At 47.9% G+C, this 22,642-nt stretch overlaps 1 protein-coding gene across 11 annotated transcripts in view; it reads right to left on the bottom strand.

Annotated features, from left to right (window-relative positions):
• Positions 1-22,623, bottom strand: part of SLC35H1 (solute carrier family 35 member H1) — a 35,346-nt gene extending 12,723 nt beyond the window's left edge. For 5 of the 11 annotated variants that reach the window (XR_014698595.1, XR_014698596.1, XR_014698597.1 and 2 more), the window contains exons 1-9: positions 22,380-22,623; positions 22,155-22,305; positions 19,243-19,306; positions 18,946-19,018; positions 18,597-18,765; positions 18,229-18,312; positions 17,710-17,885; positions 16,890-17,019; positions 16,512-16,743 (exon numbers count right to left, since the gene is read on the bottom strand). Coding sequence is in view for 6 of the 11 variants with exons in the window: in XM_084538078.1 (XP_084394204.1) it covers positions 16,625-16,743; positions 16,890-17,019; positions 17,710-17,885; positions 18,229-18,312; positions 18,597-18,765; positions 18,946-19,018; positions 19,243-19,306; positions 22,155-22,305; positions 22,380-22,490 (1,077 nt within the window). In the remaining 5 variants the exon portion in view is untranslated. Of the gene's footprint in view, positions 1-15,841; positions 16,744-16,889; positions 17,020-17,709; positions 17,886-18,228; positions 18,313-18,596; positions 18,766-18,945; positions 19,019-19,242; positions 19,307-21,604; positions 22,129-22,154; positions 22,306-22,379 lie in introns of those variants that run through there. The other 6 variants (XM_084538078.1, XM_084538082.1, XM_084538081.1 and 3 more) reach the window with 6 other exon arrangements.
• Between the last annotated feature and the right edge of the window lie 19 nt (positions 22,624-22,642).

Below are 22,642 nucleotides of genomic sequence, written 5' to 3'. Positions count from 1 at the left end.
TGGTTGATCCTGAATTGCACAGCACACACTCCTACACGTAGACACCGTGGCAAGTAATAACTGCATGCTCTCAGCCGCATGCCCTGTGTACTCTGCTGCAGGCTCACACACCTGGAACACTGTCTCAACACCCAGTGTAAATGGAGCCATTACGACCACTGCCTGCAGTATGACTGCTTTGCAATTAAAGTAATAAAATGTTTATACAGGAATAAATCTATGTTAATGAGGTGAATCCTGCTACTGCCCTGACAGGCTGTAATACGAGACTAGGAACTTGCAGACAGTGGCTTTCAAACATGTACTATACCCAGGCAGTACCTAGGTTTGGGAAGGGGAGTGGGGACTCAAAGGGGAACAAGTTCAGGCAGGTAGTTGGTTGTGCACAAGAGCCACCAGATGTTTGATTTCCATCTATTTTCCCCTACAAAGGGATTAGCAGGAGAGATCAGGCTATTGTCAGGCTTGCCCGTGTTCGGAAGTTGTTTGAGCTGTTTTCTTCCCTGGGAAGAGGACCGTACCTGGCTCAAAGAATTATGAAGAGCATATGCAAATTGGGCAGCAACACTGCCACAGAATGGGGACATGCTGCACCTTGAAAGCCTGTCCAGAGAAGCAGAGAAGTCCTATGCTGAGGCTAGCAGCAGGGGTTATACAGGAGGAAACCCCCATGCAGGCCATCATCCTCACTCTCCTCTGTTCCTCAGAAACACTGCACTAATCCCTGTCGCCTGCCTACACAGGGAACCACGGAGACACAGAATCCAATTAGCTTGAAATCCTGCTCTGGCTCCCACACAGCATCTCCCTTCTAATAAAGCAGTGGTGCTGCAGAGATAAATGGTGCATTAGGATTCCAGTGGGGTATGGCATGTAAGGATAGCTTTGGAGCTGCAGCACCAGCCCAGGGAATGAGTGAAGTACCAGTGCAACTTTTCCAAGCATCTCTCACTACCTCTTCCTCATAGCAGATCTTCCTCACTTGTCCCTCAACTGAACCCAGGTACATGAGGTGAAAGCTGAGGACAGGGGCTAAAGCCAGCAGGTCTCCAGGCTGGTTTACTTACCAAGAGGCTTTCTCAGGGTGAGGAAAACCTCCTGGGGACTGAAGTCTCAAAGTCTCTTGGCTCCAGGAGATGGCCAAGGTGGCATGAAGGACAATGTCAGGGCCCATCTCCTCAATGCTGAGGTCACTGGGCCTGTTCAGCCTGGAGAAGAGGAGGCTGAGGGGAGACCTCAACACAGTCTACAACTTCCTCGTAAGGGGGTGTTGAGAGGCAGGAGACCTTTTCTCCATTAACACCAGTGACAGGACCCGCGGGAACGGGGTTAAGCTGAGGCAGGGGAAATTTAGGCTTGACATCAGGAGGGGGTTCTTCACAGAGAGGGTGGTTGCACACTGGAACAGGCTCCCCCAGGGAAGTGGTCACTGCACCGAGCCTGTCTGAATTTAAGAAGAGATTGGACTGTGCACTTAGTCACATGGTCTGAACTTTTGGGTAGACCTGTGCGGTGTCAAGAGTTGGACTTGATGATCCTTAAGGGTCCCTTCCAACTCAGGATATTCTATGATTCTATGATTCTATGAACTCCCCAGGGCATCCTGGTGTCCAGAGGTCCCCACAGCACCAGCAGGATACAGGTGGTCCTCAGCCAACCTGTCCCTCCTCCACCAGGGGCTGGCTCCGTGGGGCTTGGGAGCCACTTCAGGCTGGCTCTTGAGATCAGTCTAAGGCACAAAGCATGTCCCACCCCCACAGAGACAACAGGGAACGGGACTGAAACAGATAATCTGCCCCCGGACAGCCTCTATACCATGGCCAAGCAGGGTCCAAAGAGTAACTGCTGCTGGCCCTGCGCTACAGCCTGCTCTGCCTGCAGTAACCAGTCTCCCGTGCCTGATGCTACCATGCCTGCTGCACTCACACTCTCCCTTGTACCTGCAAAAAATTACCTGTTTTGCATTTTGCGGTAACAACTTAACCCTATTAATTTATTGTGTCCTGTCTTTAACAAACACCATTATCATATCACCACCCAGGATTATGCAAATCCTGAGAAAGGAATTATTTCTCTCCCCAAAGTCACCTTGATTTATCAGTTTTAGCCCAAAATGAAATAGATGCTACTCTAACAGTTGCTAAACGCATGACCACACGCAAGGGGCTGTGATAGCCCCAGAGTGCAAAATGCACATCCAGGCCAGCTGGGTGACCCTTTGCATCCACAAAGATGGGGGCAAGAGCAGGGCAAACATCCCCCTTCACAAAATACTCCTGGGAAAAACTCCACAGCTGCACTCCCTGTGGCCGTGGGGCAGGTCTGCAGCTGTGCAGAAGCATGTGGGGCTGGAAACAATAAAACTTACCTAAACTGCGTTAAGGATTGCTCTATGGCTGCTGCTGGGCTGCCCCCACCCCTGTCCCAGCTTTCCCAGCCACCGCATAAGGTTGAACATGTGTCGTGTAACAGAACTGGTGGGTCCTCCCATGCATGTGTGGATGCTGCTAGGGATCAATGAACAATCCTCCAATGAACAATGCAACAATCCAACAATGACCTCCAGGAATTAGCTCTTTAATGGGGTCCTCAAATAACAAAATACACTTGTCCCTGATTTCCTTTGCTGCAGAAAAATTGAGGCTCCCCACCCCTCTGATGTGACTAGGCCTGGCTATAGCTGCCCCTGGGCATGTAAGGAAGCACTTTAATGATACAGGTAACATTTTTCCCATTATTTGTCAGCAATTTGAGTAAGTCCTTCAGCAGAGAGCGAATACCAGTACCCTAATAAGATAGAAGGACTTCAGCTCTTTCTCAGGGCAGACAGCAAGCTCTACAGCCTACTCTTGCAAGAGGAACCAGGCCCTTGGCTAGGGCTTTGCCCTGATAGTCAACAATTACTTTACATTTACTTTGCTTAGTGCAGAGGAGCTACTCAAAGAGGGCATTTTTGCTTCAGGCTTCATCAGCCACAGATGGCAGCTTTGTCAGAGCAGCAAAAAAGAAACAAAACCAAAAACAAACAACCCTCACTAATACTTTTGTCCTAGTATTTTTTGTTTGCAAACTCAGTACGTTGTGGCAGACAAAGAAACAAGGGTAGCAACCATATCATGGTTGCTGGTTGGTTCACTGAAAAGCCAGCAGCATGCATACGCATAGCACCTCTCATGCTTACAGTTCACACATAACTCTAACACGGGTGAGAAATTCCTCAAAAAAAGCCTGTGCTGTGACAAAGACAAAGATGAGATCAGGCGCTGGTAAGCTATGGTCAAATACAGCTCAGGAAAGTGGAATTATCCCCAAACCAAACCCTGGAAAAAAAAAAATTAAAAAGAAATGCCTACTGCTATGCCTGGACACTTACAGCCAGCACACCCACATCCCTCAGCTGCAGCCTGCAGTTCTCACAGTGAGAAAACGTCCAATCTGCATTCAGCCTAACCTGCTCCAGGCCAGCGGGTCAATTAACTGCCACACTTCGTGGGGACACCCGAGACCAGCACAGAGCTGCGTACAGGCCAGCTAGTAATGTGGGGTGCTTCATACCACAAACAGACACACGGCAATGAGGAAATGGTAAGAGCCAACTTGGCCATCCCAATACGTAGCCTGAGTGCTAATGGGACAGCCATGCCTCCACCTACCACAGCAAAGACCTGGGATTCAGGCTGCTCCTTGTCTCACAGGAAGTCAGTCTCTTTCCTGCTCCAATGTGTTCAACATGTTTTCTCCCCTGTCTGTTCCAGCTGCTCTCATCTTTCCCACTGTCCAGCCCCCCCTACACACTGGCTCCTCTTCACTACCCCTCGTTTCCAGTTGTGCCCGATGTCTTCTGATCATTTCAAGCCTCTACTCATGCTGCCCTATGACAGGCTCTGCCAGGCCACCAGTCCTTGCAGGGTCAGAAGGAAGCATAGAAAGAGGGTCTACATCTTCCTGGCTTTTAGAGATCAGAGGATGAATCCTCAGAGATGCAGCCAGTCCTACCCACTTTCCAGCTGTGGCACTCTCTCCCCATACACATGACCCACTCATAGGCAGCCGCTGCTCTGCTGAGCATGGGGACAAGGGAGACCAGAGGCAGGGAAGATGAGCACAAAGCTCCAGCAAAGGAGGGATGCAATAGCAGAGACAGAAACAGGGAAGCCAATTCAATTTTCAGAGGCTGTCCCAACAATTCAGCTCAGAGAGACGATAAGAAACCCATTTCCAGTGATAGGCACCCTAATCCCCAGCCATCCTGGATTTCCATTTCCGAAAGGTGCTGTTTCCAACAGGGAGGCATTTTCCCATCTAAGTTTGCTAGAAGAGACAGGACTGGATTAAATACCAATTTTCCCATCACTATTTAACTCCTTCTGTGCCTTCTCTTGCAACTTGTGCAAGCACTGCGGGTACATGGCAGCAGAACAGCTGCTGAAGTCACCCAGAGCAGACAAACAGAGCTGGGGGCCTCTCACAGTCTTTTCCCAGAGGGCTGCAGCTTGCAGAGTGAGATAAGAGGGCAAAGGGGAAGAACTGAAATGCACTGGCAGTGTGAATTTAGATACAGAATTTTTTATTGCTCAAGGCAGGACTCTCAGACACAACTGAGGGACAAAAGTCACACAGGAAAGCCTACATCCAGCGTTAAAACCATGAGACAAGCCCAAAGTATTGCACAACTAACTTAAAACTACAATTGCAAGAAAACAAGCACGTGGAGGGAGAAGGACACAAACCATGTACTGAAGGCCATGCCCCTGAAATGCCCATCGTGTACCCCACATCTTTTAAGCCTAAGCACTGTGGTGCAGATGCAGCCTTTGACTTGAGATTACTGAGAACAGTGAGCACAAGGACAAAAGCTCCACAGATGCAGCAAACAAAATGGTGCATTGGCTGAACAAGGACTAACTGGCATAGCAACGCATGCAGATCTCACTGTCTTCAAGAGAACCATTCACAACACTGGGCAATGGCTGCAGTCTCAAACATGTTATGTCTTCCCTCATCACTGTATGCTGGAGATGCTCAGGGATAGCCTCCCCCAGGACTGCTGACATGTGTTTCCGACAGTCCTGGATCTTACTATTAGAAATGGCTAGCTTACAGTAGCCTTACCTCCACCATGAAGAAGGACTCCTCCGTCACCTGGAAGACACTAGGCTGCTCCATTCTGTAGATGCCAGAACAGTTTTCCCCAAGTTCCTGCAACCAGTAGCCCTCTGTGCTTCCATCACCCAGACCAGCACTCTTCCTCTGCCATCCTCTCCTGAGACTCTCCACCCATCCTTCTGTCCTGACATTAGGGCTCCTATCCACAATCTGAATCAGTCCCTCATAAGCAGCTGCAGGGCCTGAGGCTTCCAGCCCTGCCTCTGTAGTAGAACCAAATGTCCTGGGCTTGGCACCCCACATAGCAGCTCTCTCCCCTCTCCCTGACATCAAGTGCAAAAACGTCCCCGCAGTACAGGAATAAAGACTGGATGTTCTGATTCAGCCTCTACAAAACCCTCCTTTGACCCATTATGAACTGAACCATGGAAAGGGAAGCCCCAGACAGGTGGTGCCTTGCAACCTAACAAGGCCTCCGGTGCAAGGCTTGCCAAAGGGAGCACAGTCACTGTAACGGAGCTCTCCTATCCCTCTGCATGGCTCGACCACCAGTCACCCCTGTCCATTCATCATCCGCTAAACAAATGGAAATTGAAGGGCTCATGGCTCTAAAACACAGAAAACAATTCCCATTGCATTTTAAAGGTGTAATTTATTGGATCAGAAATGATGAATGGCAACATAAGGTGGCTAAGCCCAGTGCACAGGGGAGTGCTGATGCAGTGGGAGCCAAAGGAGATGTACAGCTGAGGGGAGATCCTGGGAAAGCTCCCAGGATTGGTGTTGTGTAGGGCTGAAGGAACAACACTATCTACAAGGACCAATTCCCTCTCTCACTTTCACCATTCAATATAAAATTTGTAGTAGAGGCTTCTGTAAGAAGCATCCACACAAGAAAGAGTAAAGATGAGCCCTGTGCAAGCTATGCCTGTTCTCTGTACTCCTGAGATACACACAGTTATGCTTTCCAGGCAGCCCTTGCTGGTGCCACCGCAGATTCAAGGCACAAGCAAGAAACGCCAAAACCACTTCAGCCCTGGGGGAAGAGGAGCACCTGGTGGAAAGACAGAGTAAACATGAGCATTACCGCTCCTCCCCCATGTAATCTCCTAGCTCTGGAGAGTTTGAGCTGTATTCAGCAGTAATTTAAACTCTTTAACACAGGTGGCCATTACTTCCTATTAATGCAAGCAGCTCTGATAGATAAAGCAACCACCCTGCCCTGCTAGGTAGAGAAGCGTAAGAGCAAACAAGATGGTAGGGATACCCATGCTACTGTGGGTTTTGTAGGACAGCTCTATGTAACAGCAAACCCTCTTGCAGTGCTAGACAGAATGAGTTCTTGCACTTACGCCCTCTAGCTGCACAACTCACTGCATTTCTCACCTTGTTTTCTGCATCCAGTTTCTCTGCCCTTCCTGGTAAGCTGCCTTTTCTTCCTTTTCTCTGCTTAAAGCTCCCGTTTGCTTTTCTGTGGAAGATGTAGCAGCTGGTAAGGTGGCTGATCCACCTTCTCAACTGAAGGTAGCTTATTGATGATGGAAACAATGGTACATGCAATTCCCAGCAAAAGCTCACTGCTCCTTGGTCTTTTATTCTCCAGCAACTGCCAACCTAGAGGGACAGCATTTTAGGAGAACCTCAGTGGGTATTGACAAGAAGACTGGCCCATGTGGGCCTACATCAAATAGAGGGGAAATCAGTCATTCATGGAACCAGGGAGTCTTTTTTGCTCTACACAGAGCACCCTTTGTCCCCTGTTCACACCCTCAATAGGGCAAGTGCTGGTAGCAAGCTCTGAGGTGTGGACAGAGAGCAGTGAGTGGGAGCAGGCTGGCAAGGTTCCCCCTGGATGGTACTGTCAGCCAGTTCTGGAGCCCACATTTCTAAAGGGATTTTGGAAAAAAAATAAATGTAGGATGTGCAGAAGAATGACAAATGTGATTTGGAGGCTGGAGAAAACACTTGCCAGGGACAGAATGAGAGTTCAGTCTGTTATCTCACCAAAAAGGGAGCCAGAGAGGTGATTTGATTGTAAGCAGTTCATAGAGAGAAAATACTTGGTGTGAAAGAGCTCTTTAACTTTGTGAAGAAAAAGGCTGGAGCCTGTAGTCAAGCAAGTGCAAATAGGAAATGTGGCACTGGGCCACGCTACCAGGGAAGTGCCATCTGCTCTGCCTCCTAGCATACTCTATTCTGTCACGGAAAATACATCAACTGAGAGATACTGGGTTCATTACAGGCAAAACAGGATAATGACATTTCTCACTTTGAGATACACAGGGGCCATAGATATCTGAATAGTCACTTTAGGCCTTAAAAATCTATGAAACCAAGGGCACAAGCAACAGATGGCACTGTGTAAGGAGACATGCCTGACACCTGCAGAAAACAGGGAGCTTCCTTGCATGATGTCCCCATGTGACTGGACTGAGTAGGGAAAACCCCAGGCATCCCAGGTCTTCAGGCAGCCACTGGTCTCATCTGATACCTGGGGATGGACCCAGGAATGTCAGTGCTTCCTAGTTTGGGCCTACCACTGCCCAAACCCACAGCTATCCCTATCAGTATTTGTTAGGCCTCATGAAGAATACTGCATCCAGTTTTCCTCCCATGACAAGAAAAGACATGGACAAATTGGAGTGATTTCAATAGACCACCAAAGTATTCAGGCCTTGGAGCACTTAGTCTGTAATGAAAGGCAGAAGGGTCCTGGGCTAATTCAGCCTGGAAAAAAGATGGTTTCAGGGGCACATCAAAGCAATCTGTCTGTACCAACATGGAAATTACTCAACAAGATGGAACCCAGCTCTTACCAGTGGTGCTTGGTGGAAGGATGAGAGACACTGAGCATAACTTGAGAGAGATTCAAACTTGAGAAAAGGAAAAACCTCTTCCTTATGAGAACAGTCAAGCATCGAGCAGGGGCCATGAGAGGCTCCCACCAGAGAGGTTTTCACGATCCAAGTGGATGAAGGCCTCAGCCACCTTGTCTGATCTCACAGTTGACCCTGCCTGCATGGAGAACTGTTGAGGTCCTTTTCTATCTGAATTATCCTGTGATGTCTAACAACATACAAAGAGAATGGGTCTCTCAACATACTCTTTGAGTGTCAGCTGCCTGCCACCAGCTACACAATCCCTTCCTAGCACACACGTTTCTGCTCTCCCATACCACACCATTCAGGACAACTGAACATCTGCTTCCCCAGCCTCATGCTTTCAGAGTCCAGGAAACTCCTGCTTGGCCAAGGCTGATCCATCTCATCTTCTTACACAGAAGAAGAATGCAAAAGCTGCAAGCAATGTGCCATGCAGCGCAGTCTCCAACACCTCGCACCAGCTCCACCTCCTTCTCCCCAGGGAGTTCCACCAGAAACTTTCAACATCTGAAAACAAAGAATCAGCTCCACAGGACAGATGATTCACCAACTTTCAAATGGATTATGTTTACAAGGCAGGTGGGTCCGCATTGTGCAGGATGGTGGAGGAGATACTGAAATGTGACATTAGAAGAATTACTAGGCTGAGACCAGAAGAGTGGCTATTAGCACATTCATGAGGATGGCTCAAATTACTGCAATTACAGGGCTTGGATACATCTTCCTGCTTGTGATTTTCATTAACAATTGTGTGGTCAATTCTGCTACTTTTCACTGGGCAAGCAGCCTCTGCTCCTGGCAAGGTCCAGAAGGAAGGACAGGTACAGGCTGCTCCACCAAGAGACCAAGCTGGCAACACAGGTCCAGCCAGATATAGAGATGTCCTGGCTCCTGACAACAAGAACACCACCTTGGAAAGGGGAGATGAGTACCACGGTTAACTGTCCTGACGAAGAGCACACTCCTCACATCAGGTTTAGCAGCACTGAGCACAGCTGGTTCCTCAGCAGGAAATGCCATCACAAACACTGCTGTAATCCTAAGTCCCAGACATGACTCAGTTTCAGCTACATCAGCTTTCCTGATGCAAAGTAAGACAAACGATTCTGTCCACAAGGCTATTCCCAATCCGTGAGTCCCCAGACAACTGCAGGACACAACCTCTCAGGTTAGCATGGCTCCAGGAAAAGGCACATGCCTTCCAATGCACAGGATGCAGGCTAGAAGCAAATGTTCTTTCAGCATCCTTGGAGTGAAGAGAATTAAGACTGTGAACATCAAAAACATCATACTCCAGTGATTAAAAAAAAAAAAAAAAAAAAAAAAAAAGAGCCTCAGTGCAAAAGCAGGGGGGTGGAGGTAGGGGTCAAGGATTTGCCACTAGTAAGATCACGAATGTATGGGAGCCCTTTGCAGCCCAGAGTTGGGTGGAAACCAGCCCCCCGTCATGTGCTCTCCTTTCCCACTGTCATGCTAGTCCTGTATTTTGGAGCCAGCCTGGCTTTCCCACTATGAGACAGAGTTGCTGTGACACTACAGTAAGCTTGATGATGACACCTTGTGTCCTGGTTTCAGTTAGAACATTTTCTTAGAAAATTTTCAGTTAGAAAATTTTCTTCCTAGTAACTGGTAGAATGCTATGTTTTGGCTTAGGATGAGAAGAGTGCTGATAACACCCCGATGTTTTAATTGCTGCACAGCAGTGCTTATACTAAGCCAAGGACGCCTCAGCTTCTTGCTCTGTCCTGCCAACGGACAGGCTGGGGGTGCAGCAAGAGCTGGGAGGGGACAGACCCAGGACACCTTGTTTTCTGGGCATAGAACTAGGGAGTGCAGAGGGGTTTTCAGGGACACCTTCTCCTTGCCCTCAGGGTGTTTACTATGTTGAAATTTCAGCAGGAAGGCAAGCAGCTGTTCCTCACATAAAGAGATCTCCCAGGGGAAGGTGGGGGCAAAATCAGCACACATGTAAACACCTGGTCTTACAGGCAAGAACAGAGTTTGTGGAAGGAGTGCAGCACCTCTGAGATCCATTCAGCTTTGCTTCCACTGGTTAATTAGTTCAAACATCAGCAATATTCAACCACAGCCCTCCATTTCCTGTATCTGCCTGCATGTCAAAGTGTGCGTGCACTGGCCTGCACAGAGACGGGAAAGCCTCCCCAGTAGAAACACAAGTGCATGTTCTCCCTCAAGAAGATGCCACTGTGTCTGTGTTGCTGTACTTGCCTCTTTTTCTATTTCTGGCATTTTTGGTGCACGCTAGGGTTTTTTTCCTTAGAGGGGAGAAGGCGGGCAGGGATTCTTTTTCCCTCTCATTCAATTTCAATGCCTACTCAAGAAAGAAGGACATTGTTAACAGACATGCAAGGCTCTTAGACACTGTTGCACTACCCTACACCAGCACACAGCGCCTCCTGAGCTCCCCCCAAAGCTCTGCCACATTCCCATTCACGACCAGCCTGCAGCCCTGCTCCTGAGCGAGACCACATCCAGGTATAGAGTAACTCACCCTGAAGGAAGGGCTACAATTTCAGCAAAAGCAAAGATGAGGTCCGTCAACTTCCTTTATAGACCTATTCCAGCATTTTACCCAAGGAGGTAGCTTCTGTTCCCTCACTAAGTCCCATTGCTTCATCCTGAGGCTACTGGGGAGGAAAGACAAGAGTATTCACAGTGAGAAAGGAGGCTCACACCATGCCCCGGCAGAGCTGTCTAGACTGCCATGTTCCTAGGGAATCACAAAGCTCCTACCCTATCCTTCTTGCCAGTCCCTGCATGGACCCCTGCCAAAGTCTGTGTCCACATTATAACTTTGTTCATTGATCTTCTACACTCACAACGCGCTGCTTGTACTAGCCAAGTCTGCAAAATCAGGTACACCTAACTGCAAGCAATGGAGCTTTGCTCTGAGAGCAGAGATGGAGCACCAAGATATGTTCTCAGACTCACAGGGAGTCAAGAGTCCCAGGAAAGAGGCACTCAGGAGAGCATGAGGCACTTCAAACATGGGAGCATCCCTACCAGTTCCACTGTGGGTTTAAAAAGGCTCTTCTGGGGCTCTCCATGCAACCAGTGCTTCCACTTCCCAGAACATTTCTAGCTGAGAGTACTAAAGCAGTCAAGAACAGGGTGTTCTGCCCAGCACCCTGTGATGGCCAACCAGGAGAGCTAACAGCCAGCATTGCTCAAGCCTGTCGAAGCTCTGGAGTACAGGGAAGTCTTGCAGACACAGCAGTCAGAGGTGAAAGAAAAAGCACAGTGTGATTCTATCCCTAACTTAATACTTTTCTAAATTGCAAGTGCTTCTGGAAGGCTCTAAAGTGCAATGGATAGGCAAAGAGAACTGAAAAAAGACACCTCTGGCCAACGAGACAGCTGTGCCACACCGTTTTGAGTCATTCATTCTTTGTCCACTTCCTAAAGTGCCAATAGTGCTTCCCCATTTTGTTATCTCTTTATCTCCTTTATCCAGAGCCTCAAAATTTATGAGGGAGAACTGGTCTCAGGTCACTGTTCCACTCACCACAAATCACAGGATTTGCCCAAACCCACCATCACAGTGCTCCTGCCATTACTGAAAGAGTGACGCAGAACAGATGGACACAGTGGATTTGGGTGAACAAAAGCAAAGCAAACAAATCTGGGACAAAGAACAGCAATACTGCCACAGGAAGCGTGGGGAGTGAGGAAGAGGGAAAATACAAGCTGCGCTCCCTCCCTTGCAAAGTTGAGGCTCTCCCCAGAAGCTGGTACAAAAGCAAGATAAACCCACAAACAATAGGATCCACTCATGTTCCTTCTATGTTTCCGAGGCAACAACAAGCACTCAACAACAGTTTAGAGTGCAAAAGACCCATCTGTTTGGTCAGTTAATGGCAGGAAGACTAAGAGACTTAAGCAGCGGTTCTCAGAACTTGTTGTTATATATATATATATATATATATATATATATATATATATACACATATATAACAACAACATTTATATTCAGCATTACACTGTATTTAAATCCAAATCTCTATGCTGGAACTCTAAAACTCTAGCAAAGAAGGTGTTTTTTCACTGATATTTTACAGATCTACAGCTACCCCTGCACACACAGATGGGAATGCATGACAGCATCACGAAGGTAGATGCACACAGGTCTCAGTGGGAGTGTTCCAGGCAAGAGAAAGTAAATTCCAGGACTGTTGCCCAAACACACTGATGTGCAGATGCTAAAAGAAGCCCTAGCTGGACAAAGAGGTCTCAGTAGACACCCCAAAAATAGTCAAGTTGCATGGTTCCAGACCAGACTCTAAGAAGTTCCTCTCCTCAAAGGGCAGGACCACGTCTTTACTATTTAGCTAGGCACACCTATTTAGCATTCCTGCTAGGCATGTGGGTTTGTTGGCATTTTTGTTATGGTCACTTGTGGAATAAGGTCCTGAAGGGCCAACACTGTCCATTCTCACCTCTTATAGGACGCTGGAGCTGGCCAATGAGCCTTCAACCTCACACAGCGTTGACTCGAGGCTAGTACACAGATGGACCTCTGCTTGTCATACAGCTCTTGATATAGCTGTTCAAGCAGAACCTTAGGCAATTAACCTCTGTTCTTTAAATCACATGCAAGCTGACTTGAAGACTCTTCGCACAGCCCCCCAAAGCTATCAGGGCTCAAGAAGAAATTATGCCCACTCAGGTGCTTGTGCCTTCTCTATCTGATGAGTTATCACACAATTTTTTTCATGCCACAAATGAGTTCCAAGCATGCTATTCCAAACAGTGTAATCAAATCAATGTGACATTTCATCTGAATGGTAGGAGTCACTCTAGCATAAAATAGACAAAAAAGAACTTTTAAAGCAGTAGAAAGGCAAATTAAACAAACAAAAAGAATTTTGCCTATTCTGCACACCAGCAGTCATGGCATAGTCAACTCTACCCCAATGAGATTCCTGTCCTGCTGAGAGAACTGCACAGGGAAACATCATTTGAAGAATTCAAAACAGCAGTGCTTTCCCAGAACTAGAGGTAATCTTGTGGATTAGTCTCAGGCAAGAATCCTTGCAGGAGCACTTTCAGCAATTCCCAGCCACTCATAGAATGGAAAAACCCTTTCCATCCATCGCACTGCAGATCCAGATAAACAGCAAAAGTATTTCAACATGAGCTGGATTAAGGCCTCCTCGCTGTGTCACACACTTTTAGAATACGACCTACCATGTATGTCCCTGCACCACAGGATCCCGATATGTATTTATTAGGCTGAGGAAAAAAATCTTCTTCCAATAAATCCAAAGGAGTAGTTAATAGTTAATTATCATCAAGCAAATCACAAGGGGTTTTTATCTTCCTGGGCAGGAATAGGACAGAGATCCTCTGCCATTCCTACCTGTATACTAGAAGAAACTAGAAAACTAGAATAGGATTATTTCCAGAACAGACAAATGATGCTCAGTCAGTTTCACAAGCAAACTGAACTGACTATCCATACCATATACTGTGACAAAATCATGAAGCAGTAGACACTTTCACATTCCTACTTTTGTGTTTCTCTTACCTTTATCTCCAAAAAGAACAACGTTTTACTGAACAAGAAAATAGATCACAGAATCACAGAACTATAGGGGCTGGAAGGGACCTCAAGAGATCATCGTGTCCAACCCCCCTGCCAAAGCAGGTTCCCTAGAGCAGGTTGCCCAGGTAGGTGTCCAGACAGGCCTTGAGTATCTCCAGAGAAGGAGACTCAACAACCTCCCTGGGCAGCCTGCTCCATCACCATAGATACCTACCAATCCCCACCAGAAACAAGTGGTGACACAGTGTCGTATCTGTCACCAAAAAGCTGCGTCTAGACAGAAACGCTAAGTGTTGGGACACTAGGTTCTAGGGCATCCCCTTCACCTTAAAGAAGAAACAATACCAGAACCAACAGGGTACAGTGCTTTACAGTTCCCAAGCAGCAGCATTTGCACTATGACATTTCATCTTCCAGCACCATATAAAGTGCAAATCCTCACCTGTGAACAAATTTCTCCTTTACCTTGGATTTACAGGGACCAGAAATCCCAGCCTAAGAGCTGCACAGCAGAAGTCTAAGGTTCAGTTCTGGGAGAGTGAAAAGTGAAATGCAAAGAGCAGTTGCAGTATTGCCAAACAGAGATCACACACAGAAAGACTAACTGCTTCAGATCAAGTACAAGCAGCATTCAGTGCTTCACCAAAAGCGACGGGGCTTACATGTATCAGTAGGGCAAACAGGCCGAATCCTGCTGGAAGCATCATGAGTCCTAGCTATTGGAAAATTTGGCTAGGAACAGACCAAGCCATTCTTAGCTCCAGACAACATCCCGCTGATGCACAGGATCGCTTGCTATGCCAGCCTGGCTGAGAATTGCTGGTTCAGAAGCTTTACATGAAGTAGTTGCACCACCTGCTGTCTGCTCCAAAAGAAGCTACTAGTGTTCATTAGAAACACAGAATAGTTTGGGTTGGAAGGGACCTTAAAGATCATCTAGTTGCAATCCCTCTGCCATGGGCATGGATGCCACCCACTACATGAGGCTGCTCAGGGCCTCATCCAGCCTGGTGTTGAACACCTCCAGGGATGGGGCATCTGCTACTTCTCTGGGCAACCTGTTCCAGTGCCTCACCACCCTCTGAGTGAAGAATTCCTTCCTAACCTCTAATCTAAATCTCCCTTCTTTTACTTTAAAAATGACTTGTCCTGTCATTATCTGTCAACAAAAATTTGCTCTCCATCTTTTTTATAAGCCCCCTTTAAGTACTGAAAAGTTGCAATAAGGTCACCCCCAGCCTTCTCTTCTCCAGGCTGAACATCCCCAGCTCTCAGCCCTTCTTCACAGCAGAGGTGCTCCAGCCCTCTGTCATCTTTATGGCCCTCCTTTGAACCCATTCTGACAGATCAGCAACCATCCTTCATGTGCTGGGTGCCCCAGACCTGGACACAGCAGTCCAAGTGGAGGCTCACGAGGGCAGAGTGGGGAGGGACAATCACCTCCCTCGACCTGCTGGCCTCTCCTCTGTTGATGCAGCCTAGGACGCAGTTGGCCTTCTGGGCTGCAAGCGCACACTGCTGGCTCATGTAAAGCTTTTCATCCACTAGAGCAAAAATCAGTATTGGGTAAAGCTTTCTTTAAAACCAGTTCTTTGTGGAACATGCTCTTGATTAAAGTCATCAAGAAAGACTTTGTATCTGGAAACTGGGAAGCAAAATCAACAGAGAGACAGCTCTAGTTGAAGTGGTTCAGGTTCTCAGAGTATGAGAAATTCACTTTAATGCCCAGCTCCTCTCAAGAGAAAGACTGCACTGCTAACTCTTGGGAAGCACTCATGTCATTACCACCCCAGAACTCTAAAAGCTAACATGGAACAAAAACTCCAAAGAAATAAAAATTCTGCTGAGCAAAAACAAACAAACAAACCAAAAGCTATCACCAAACCCCACTTTTAGCTAAGCAGAAAGGAAGTAGACACATCTTAAATCCTGCACTATTCCACCTTCCTGGACAAGACTAGAGCTCTAACTGATCCAAACCAATGGGGCAAAGAAATGACTCTTACAGCAAGACACAATACTAGAAGTGTTCTTAGTGTACAGGGTCTTGTGGACACATCCAGGCAGACAAGTCAGTCTGCTCTCTCAGCTGGCACAAATACAACAGATTGCAGGAAGATCCCCATAATCCTAAAGGTCAAGGAACCTGTTCATGGGCAAGTATGTGTGTACCTGGCCTCAAAATTAATTGGGCATGCAGTAGCAAGGTAGTGTGGGTCTAAAACGAATTCGAAAGAGAAACGACCTCTGCTTGCTGAAGCACAGGTGTACACTGTGCAGACAGAAGGGAATCAGAAAATCAGTTTATTTAAAATTAAAACCAAACTACCAAAACAAATGAACAAAAATACCCACATACTTCCTGATAAGCTTCCTGCTCAAGCTAGATCTCCCTAGCTAGAGAGTAGTCCCCCCTGGCTGTGTGGCCAGTAGTACTCACGTATCCCTGTTCTTCCTCCACCCAGCATCATTTGGTTATGTTCAATTGGTCCCAAATACCAGCAGACATTTACTTCTTCCCTTATATGCACACATGGAGGTCACAAAGCACAAAGGCTTTTTCTCGCTGGGACAAGTCTTGGGATTTATGTGCAATCATTTGCTTCCGTGAAGAAAGGAGCTCCCACTTGGCAGAACCATAAAACAAGCATGAGAAGATATATCTACCTTCTCCATTGAAGCCAAAGCCTAAACACCACTAAAATCATCCTTGAACCATTCAGCCTGCAGTCCAGACATGCACATGCTCAATCTACAGCTGACGGTCTACCCTCTCCATGTACATCCCTCAGCATTCCCTAGAAAGTCTTCTGTAGCATTTCCCAGTCTCACCACTCCATTCTACTTCCACTTAACTGGGGCTCATCTTCCAAGTTCACTCTCTTGGAAAGGGGCATTGCCTGTTCGCTGTGCAGCATCTACAGATCCACACTGCAGTAGAAGAGCAGGACTCTCACCAGACACTGGCTCTCCTTTGGGAAGTCACTGAGGCTTGGACCTTCCTCCCAGACAGGTGTCAGAGGTCCAGTTAAGAACAGAGAAGCAGCCTTTCTTTATGCTTCATGTTCACTCAGTGTTGTTGTATGGTTTCAACTTCCTCTTCCTCCTCCCCACGTTCAGCATGGTGCAGCAGCAGCTCCAGGTCAGGGTCAGAGCTTGCCTCTTCATTTAGATTCAGTGCTTTTTCACCTGCATGCAGACAGCCCATTTACTAATAAGCTAACTCACTACAGGATTGATGGGTACTAAACACTGGCAACGAGCTGGAAACTCGAGCTCAGTGAAACTACAAGGATGCCTACAGAGAAACAGAAAGTCATTTAAAACAGAATCACCTTTGGTATTTAGGGCTTTGAGAATGACATGAAGAGAGATTCCTGACAGACAGACAGCAAAACCCAGCCAGTTCAAGAGACTGAGGTGGTCTCCCAGCAAATGTGTGGCGAGGAATAAAACGCAGATTTCCTGTGGAAAGAAAAAAGATGACATGTGGCACAGCAGGACCCAGTGAGATACACATGAGATGTTTTACAGCTCAAGCCTAAATCAAGATGCCAGGCTGCTAATTTCCACCAGCATGTTCTTCCATGTGCAGAAGTTCTAAAAACAGATTCCAGGGACAGAATGACCTGTTAAACTGGAATTGGGGATTTTAAGTCTCCTAACTGCACAGCTTGGCACATGTCACCAATCAGCTCAAAAGTACACGTCCTGGACTCCTCAAAGAAAGGGAGAATGTGCCAAACCAGATTAACAGTTACCTCAAACCACTGGTTTGTCTTTATCCAGGTCTGATGCAAGAAAGTGCCCTTCTTAAACTCTCCTCCCTCCCACATCATCTGTTGTTTACGAAGCCCATATGCTTTAGTTTCTCCCACATCCCACCAAACTTTGGACTTCAATGGTATTTTTATAGAATAGCCATCAGACTGTCAGAGGCAAGGACCAAGGGCTCTGCTACTCTGCTGTCAGAGTAGCAGTGATCAAGGGCCTTCACTGCAGAGACTGCAAGGAAAAGCATTAAGCTCCTGTGCAAGGAGAATAAAAATCATAAGAGATTATTTATAAAGCTGTAAAGAAGTTCCCACCACAGGAAGCCCATTAGGGATAACTCAGTACTTGCCTTCTAGTATTAGCACAGGAACCATGCCTTACCTTAAAAATGCCAGCAATGGAAAGGGTGAGGCTAGATGTTCTGGAAACCAAGAGGAACTCAGAAAAGCCTAGACCAAAGGCAAGAATTCCACCCAAGAACAGCTTCCCTACCAGAGAGAGCAGCATTCCTGCTTCGTGGAAATGGAAGAGCTTCTCTGATATGGACAAAGGCAGGCCTAGGAACAAGAAAGTGAGTAGCAGAATACCCTTCCCAATTCTCAGGACTCCCCACAACAAGATGGGGGTGAGCTGCTCATATTCCAGCATATGGAGAACATGGAGCCAGTTCTTCACAGCCCTTTCTTCCACAAGTGTGGCAGGCTACTATTCTTATGCACTCTATAATGTTCTGTCAGCATAAGTTCTATCTTGGTCCTTGTATCTCCAGGTCTCTAACTACTTTGTAAAGTTCACAAGCGTTCACTTATCCACATGAATTTTCTTTAACAACATACAGCCAAGCACTCTCCCCAACCACTCTCTAAAGCTACCTTTGCTTTCTCTAATTAACTCACGCACCCTCAAACACTGCAAACAGAGGGAAGAGCACCAGGAACATGAGCGGCTGCAGGTGAAACATGATATCAATGGGGTTCTGGAGCCCTGAAAGAGGAGAATCAATAACAGACCAGGTAACAACAAGCCATGGAATAACATAGTTCCTTGAGTTTTTATTACCATATGTAGATGTAAACCTTACTTGAAATGCCCATACCTAGGCTGCTGCAGAGGCCAAACCATCTTCATTACCCACCAACAGATGACCCCTATCCCAGGTTTCAAACACTATCCCTTATACAAGTTTTGTTTCTGCAGCAAGCGCTACCATTTCCTTATTCCCCTCCCCATCACCAGCACCATGACCCACTTCTTAACTCCGTACATACCTAGTTCAGCCTTCTGCATAAGTATCTGTGTGAGAGTCCAGCGAACACCACCAAGGAAAGAGGCACAGAGCACCAGCATGAACCCTTGTGTGTTGAACTGTGTGGACTTGTAGGTGAACATAAAGAGCCCCCCAGCGATGAGCAGAACCACCAGCACCAATGCTACCCTCTGGGCGAGAGCAAACACAAAATCACTACAGAGATTCCTGAAGATGAACAGTCAGACACCTCTTCTGCGTTCATCCACACAATTGCATTCCTCCTCTACTTACATGTATCATGTACATCTACTACCTGTTTCCCTAGGCCTAACATTTTGCTTCCCTAAAGCATTGCATTGGACCCTTACCATTTCCTCCAGCTTGAAGAGCAGTGAAAAAAGCAGGATGAAGAGAATGGCAGAGGATTTGGTCATCGTGTAGCTGTAAGGACCAAAATACATTATCAGTATCCTCTAATACAGTCCTTCCCAATAAAGTACCTTCAAGAACTAGATCACCCACTGATACACAGCTACCAGCTAGGCTATCATATACCCTGCATGCCAACCCCATCAAGCCATATGCCTCTTCAAGAAATTGACCCTGACAAAGCATTTTCCAAGCCACAACAGAGGACTCCCAGGGAAGATGAGATTTGTACTCACAGGGAGACAGTAACATACAGGAAGCTCCAGTTACTCAATCCAATATCCAATGAAGTAGACAAAGCTGAAGAATCAAAGAAAAATCCTGAAATTAATTGTCTTCCACTACATTAAAGAAATCCCTGCTACTTGACCACACAAATAGGAAGGAGAGCAGATCCAGAAAAACAAAAATATTTTCCTCATGTTAACTCTTCAATACCAAAATGGCTCAGATATTCTCAGTTTGTTTCTATCCTGTTCCCTGTGATCCAAATTTGGCCTAGCACCACCCTTATTTAATAAATGCCATACAAAAAAAAAACAAAAAACAAACAGAAACCCCTTTCCCCCTGCTGTGACTGAAAGCCATCACAGATTTGCACCATTTAGTCTTTTTTGAATGCATCAGAGCATAACTGTTAAGTATTAAGGTCACTTCAAGAAACCTGAAGAGGTGAGTCTAGCAACAATCCTCTGTGTGCACCCTTAATCCTCACAGAATCATAGAATCACTCAGATTGAAAAAGACCTCTAATATCATCTAGTCCAACATTTCACCTAGTACTAAAATCCACCACTAAACAATGCTACTAAGTTCTATATCTACATGTTGCTTGAAGACCACCAGGGCTGGTGATTCAACAGCTTCCCTGGGCAGCCTATTCCAATGCTGAGCGACCCTTTCAGTAAAGAAATTTCTCCTAATATCCAACCTAAACCTTCCCTGGTGCAACTTGAGACCACTTCCCCTCATCACTTGGTACCTGGGAGAAGAGCCTGATCCCTACCTCACTATAGCCTCTTTTAAGGTAATTGTATAGTGCAATAAGGTCTTCCCTGAGCCTCTTTTTCTCTAGCTAAACAAAGTCGTTGTAATTGTTTTCTAGACTCCTCACCAGCTTCACTGCCCTTCTCTGGACATGCTCCATCACCTCAGTGTCTTCCTTGTAGTGAGGGGCCCAAAACTGAACACAGAATTCAAGGTGCAGCCTCACCAGAGCTGAGTGTAGAGGGACAATCACTTCCCTAGTCCTGCTGGCCACATCATTTCTGATACAAGTCTGTATGCTGTTGGCTTTCTTGGCCATCTGAGCAGCCTGCTGGCTTCTATTTAGTTGGTTATTGACCAATTATACCCTAGTCCTTTTCCACCAGGTGGCTTTCCAGCCACGCCTCCCTCAGCCTGTAGCATTGCACAGGGTTATTGTGTCCCAGGTGCAGGAGCCGGCACTTGGCCTTGTTGAACCTCATACAGTTGGCCTCGGCCCACCAGTCCAGCCTATCCAGGCCCCTCTTAAGAGCCTTCCTACCCTTGATCAGATCAACACTCGTGCCTAATTTGGTGTTGTCCACATGCAGCTCACTAGCTTGCAACTACAGAAAAACGTTTTACTGATCCAGTGGCATGCTATGCTGAAAGGTAATATTGCTACAGAAACGTAGAAAAAAAAAGTCAAGAAAGCACAGGACACGTTATACAAGGTATTACAAATCTCACAGAGATCTTGAACCAGATGATCTGCATGAGACATTACAACTACAAGTACACCAAGATAATAATATACAACCAAGGAATTGCTAACATATCTGTATTCTTGAGTAGGAGCTTTGCTTCTCAAGAACTACTACAGCTGCTTTGTGTTATACATAAACTTTTGTATTACAAAGACCAAGTTCTAACTAGAGAAAAGGATTAAATTAACGTAAATGCATGGCTTGATATCAACATTACAGAGAAGAAAACTGTGAGGAGTGGCTCATTCACCAGATGGTCATGCTGCTGTCCAGAAGGACCTTGACAGACTGTAGAGGCAGGCTGACAAAAATTTCATGGAGTTCAACAAGGAGAAGCACAGAGTCCTGCACCTGGGGAGGAACTCCAGGCACCAGGGCATGCTGGGGGTCACCCAGCTGGAAAGCAGCAGAAAAAGACCTGGGGGTCCTGGTGGACACCAAGTTGGACACGAGCAGCAATGTGCCCATGCCGCTAAGGAGGCTAAAGGTATTTTTGGCTGCGTTAGGCAAAGTATTGTCAGCAGGTCAAGAGAGGCGATTCTTCGCCCTCTGCTCAGCTTTGGTGAAGCCACACCTGGAGTGCTGCATCCAGTGATGGGCCCCCAGTACAAGAGCAACGTGGACATACTGTAGATAATCCAATGTAGGGCCACCAAGATTATCAATGGAGCACCTCTCCTGCAAGGAGAAGCTGAGAGAGCTGGGATCGTTCAGCCTGGAGAAGAGAAGGCTCAGAGGAGATCTCATCAATGCCTCTAAATACCTGAAGTGAAAGTGCAAAGAAGATGGAGCCAGGCTCTTTTCAGTGGTGCCCAGTGCCAGGACAAGAGGCAATGGGTGCAAACTGAAAGTAGACAGGAAGTACCGTCTAAACAGCAGGAAGCACTTCTGTGCTGTGCGAGAGATGGAGCACCGGTATAGGTTGCCCAGAGGTGCTGGAGTCTTCTTCGGAAATGTTCAGAATCCATCTGGACGTGATCCTGGAGCAGGGCCACCTGCTCAGGGTTGGAGTAGGTGACCTCCAGAGGTCCCTGACAACCTCCTCTGCTCTATGATTCTGTGAAACAACTTGCGGAGGTGTCTGCAACACTCTCATTGTATGTTTGCACGTGCCAGTTGTTCCTTAAGAAAAATATGTTCCGAGTGGCCCGCCTGTGTTCTGACTAGCTTTTTTTGTGACAACAAACGCAGCAGGTCTCAAGGAAAATCTACGCCTGAAGCGCCGTTAAGGAAACGCACCGGCCGCCAGCAGCAGTGCCCCGGCGGAGCGGCGGCTGCTGCTCCTCGCGGCTTCGCGCCTACCCCCGGGAAGCGGCGGCCTGCCGAACCCCCGGCCCGAGGGGACGCCGCGGCTCCCGAAGCGGCCCGGGCGCCCCCCGCCCCGCCCCGCCCCGCCCCGCCGCACCCGGCCGTACCTGCGGGGGCCGCCCGGCGGAGGCAGTCGGCCCAGGAGAGCGTCGCCCGCGGCCGCCCGGAGCGGCAGCGCGCCAGGGCGCGGGCCAGCGCCGAGAGCGCGAAGATGAGCAGGAGGTGGAGCAGGGTGGCGAGCAGCGGGAACGGGAAGCTCTGCGGGACCGACAGCTGCCGTCACCGCCGCCGCTGCCGCCGCCGCCCCCCCTACCCCCGCCCCCGCCCCGCACCTTGACGAGCCACTTGTTGTAGAAGGTGATGCCGATGGAGAAGCCGTAGTAGAGCAGCACCAGCGCCGCCGCCAGCGCCGCCCGCCCCAGCGCTGCCGCGCCCGCCCCCATGCGCGCCTCCCACCCGCCCGGGGCCACGCGCCGGCCGTAAAGGGAGGGGGGGGGGAAGCCTCGTGCCGCGGCCGGGCCGCGCCCGGAGGGGAAGCGAGGGCGGCGGTGACGACGCGGCGGGGGGCGGGGCCCGGGCTGGGCGGGGCCCGTGG

This window comes from Aythya ferina (assembly GCF_964211825.1).
Source record: "Aythya ferina genome assembly, chromosome: 16".
NCBI classification, from domain to species: domain Eukaryota; kingdom Metazoa; phylum Chordata; class Aves; order Anseriformes; family Anatidae; genus Aythya; species Aythya ferina.
This window is presented reverse-complemented; position numbering and strand designations above follow the sequence as displayed.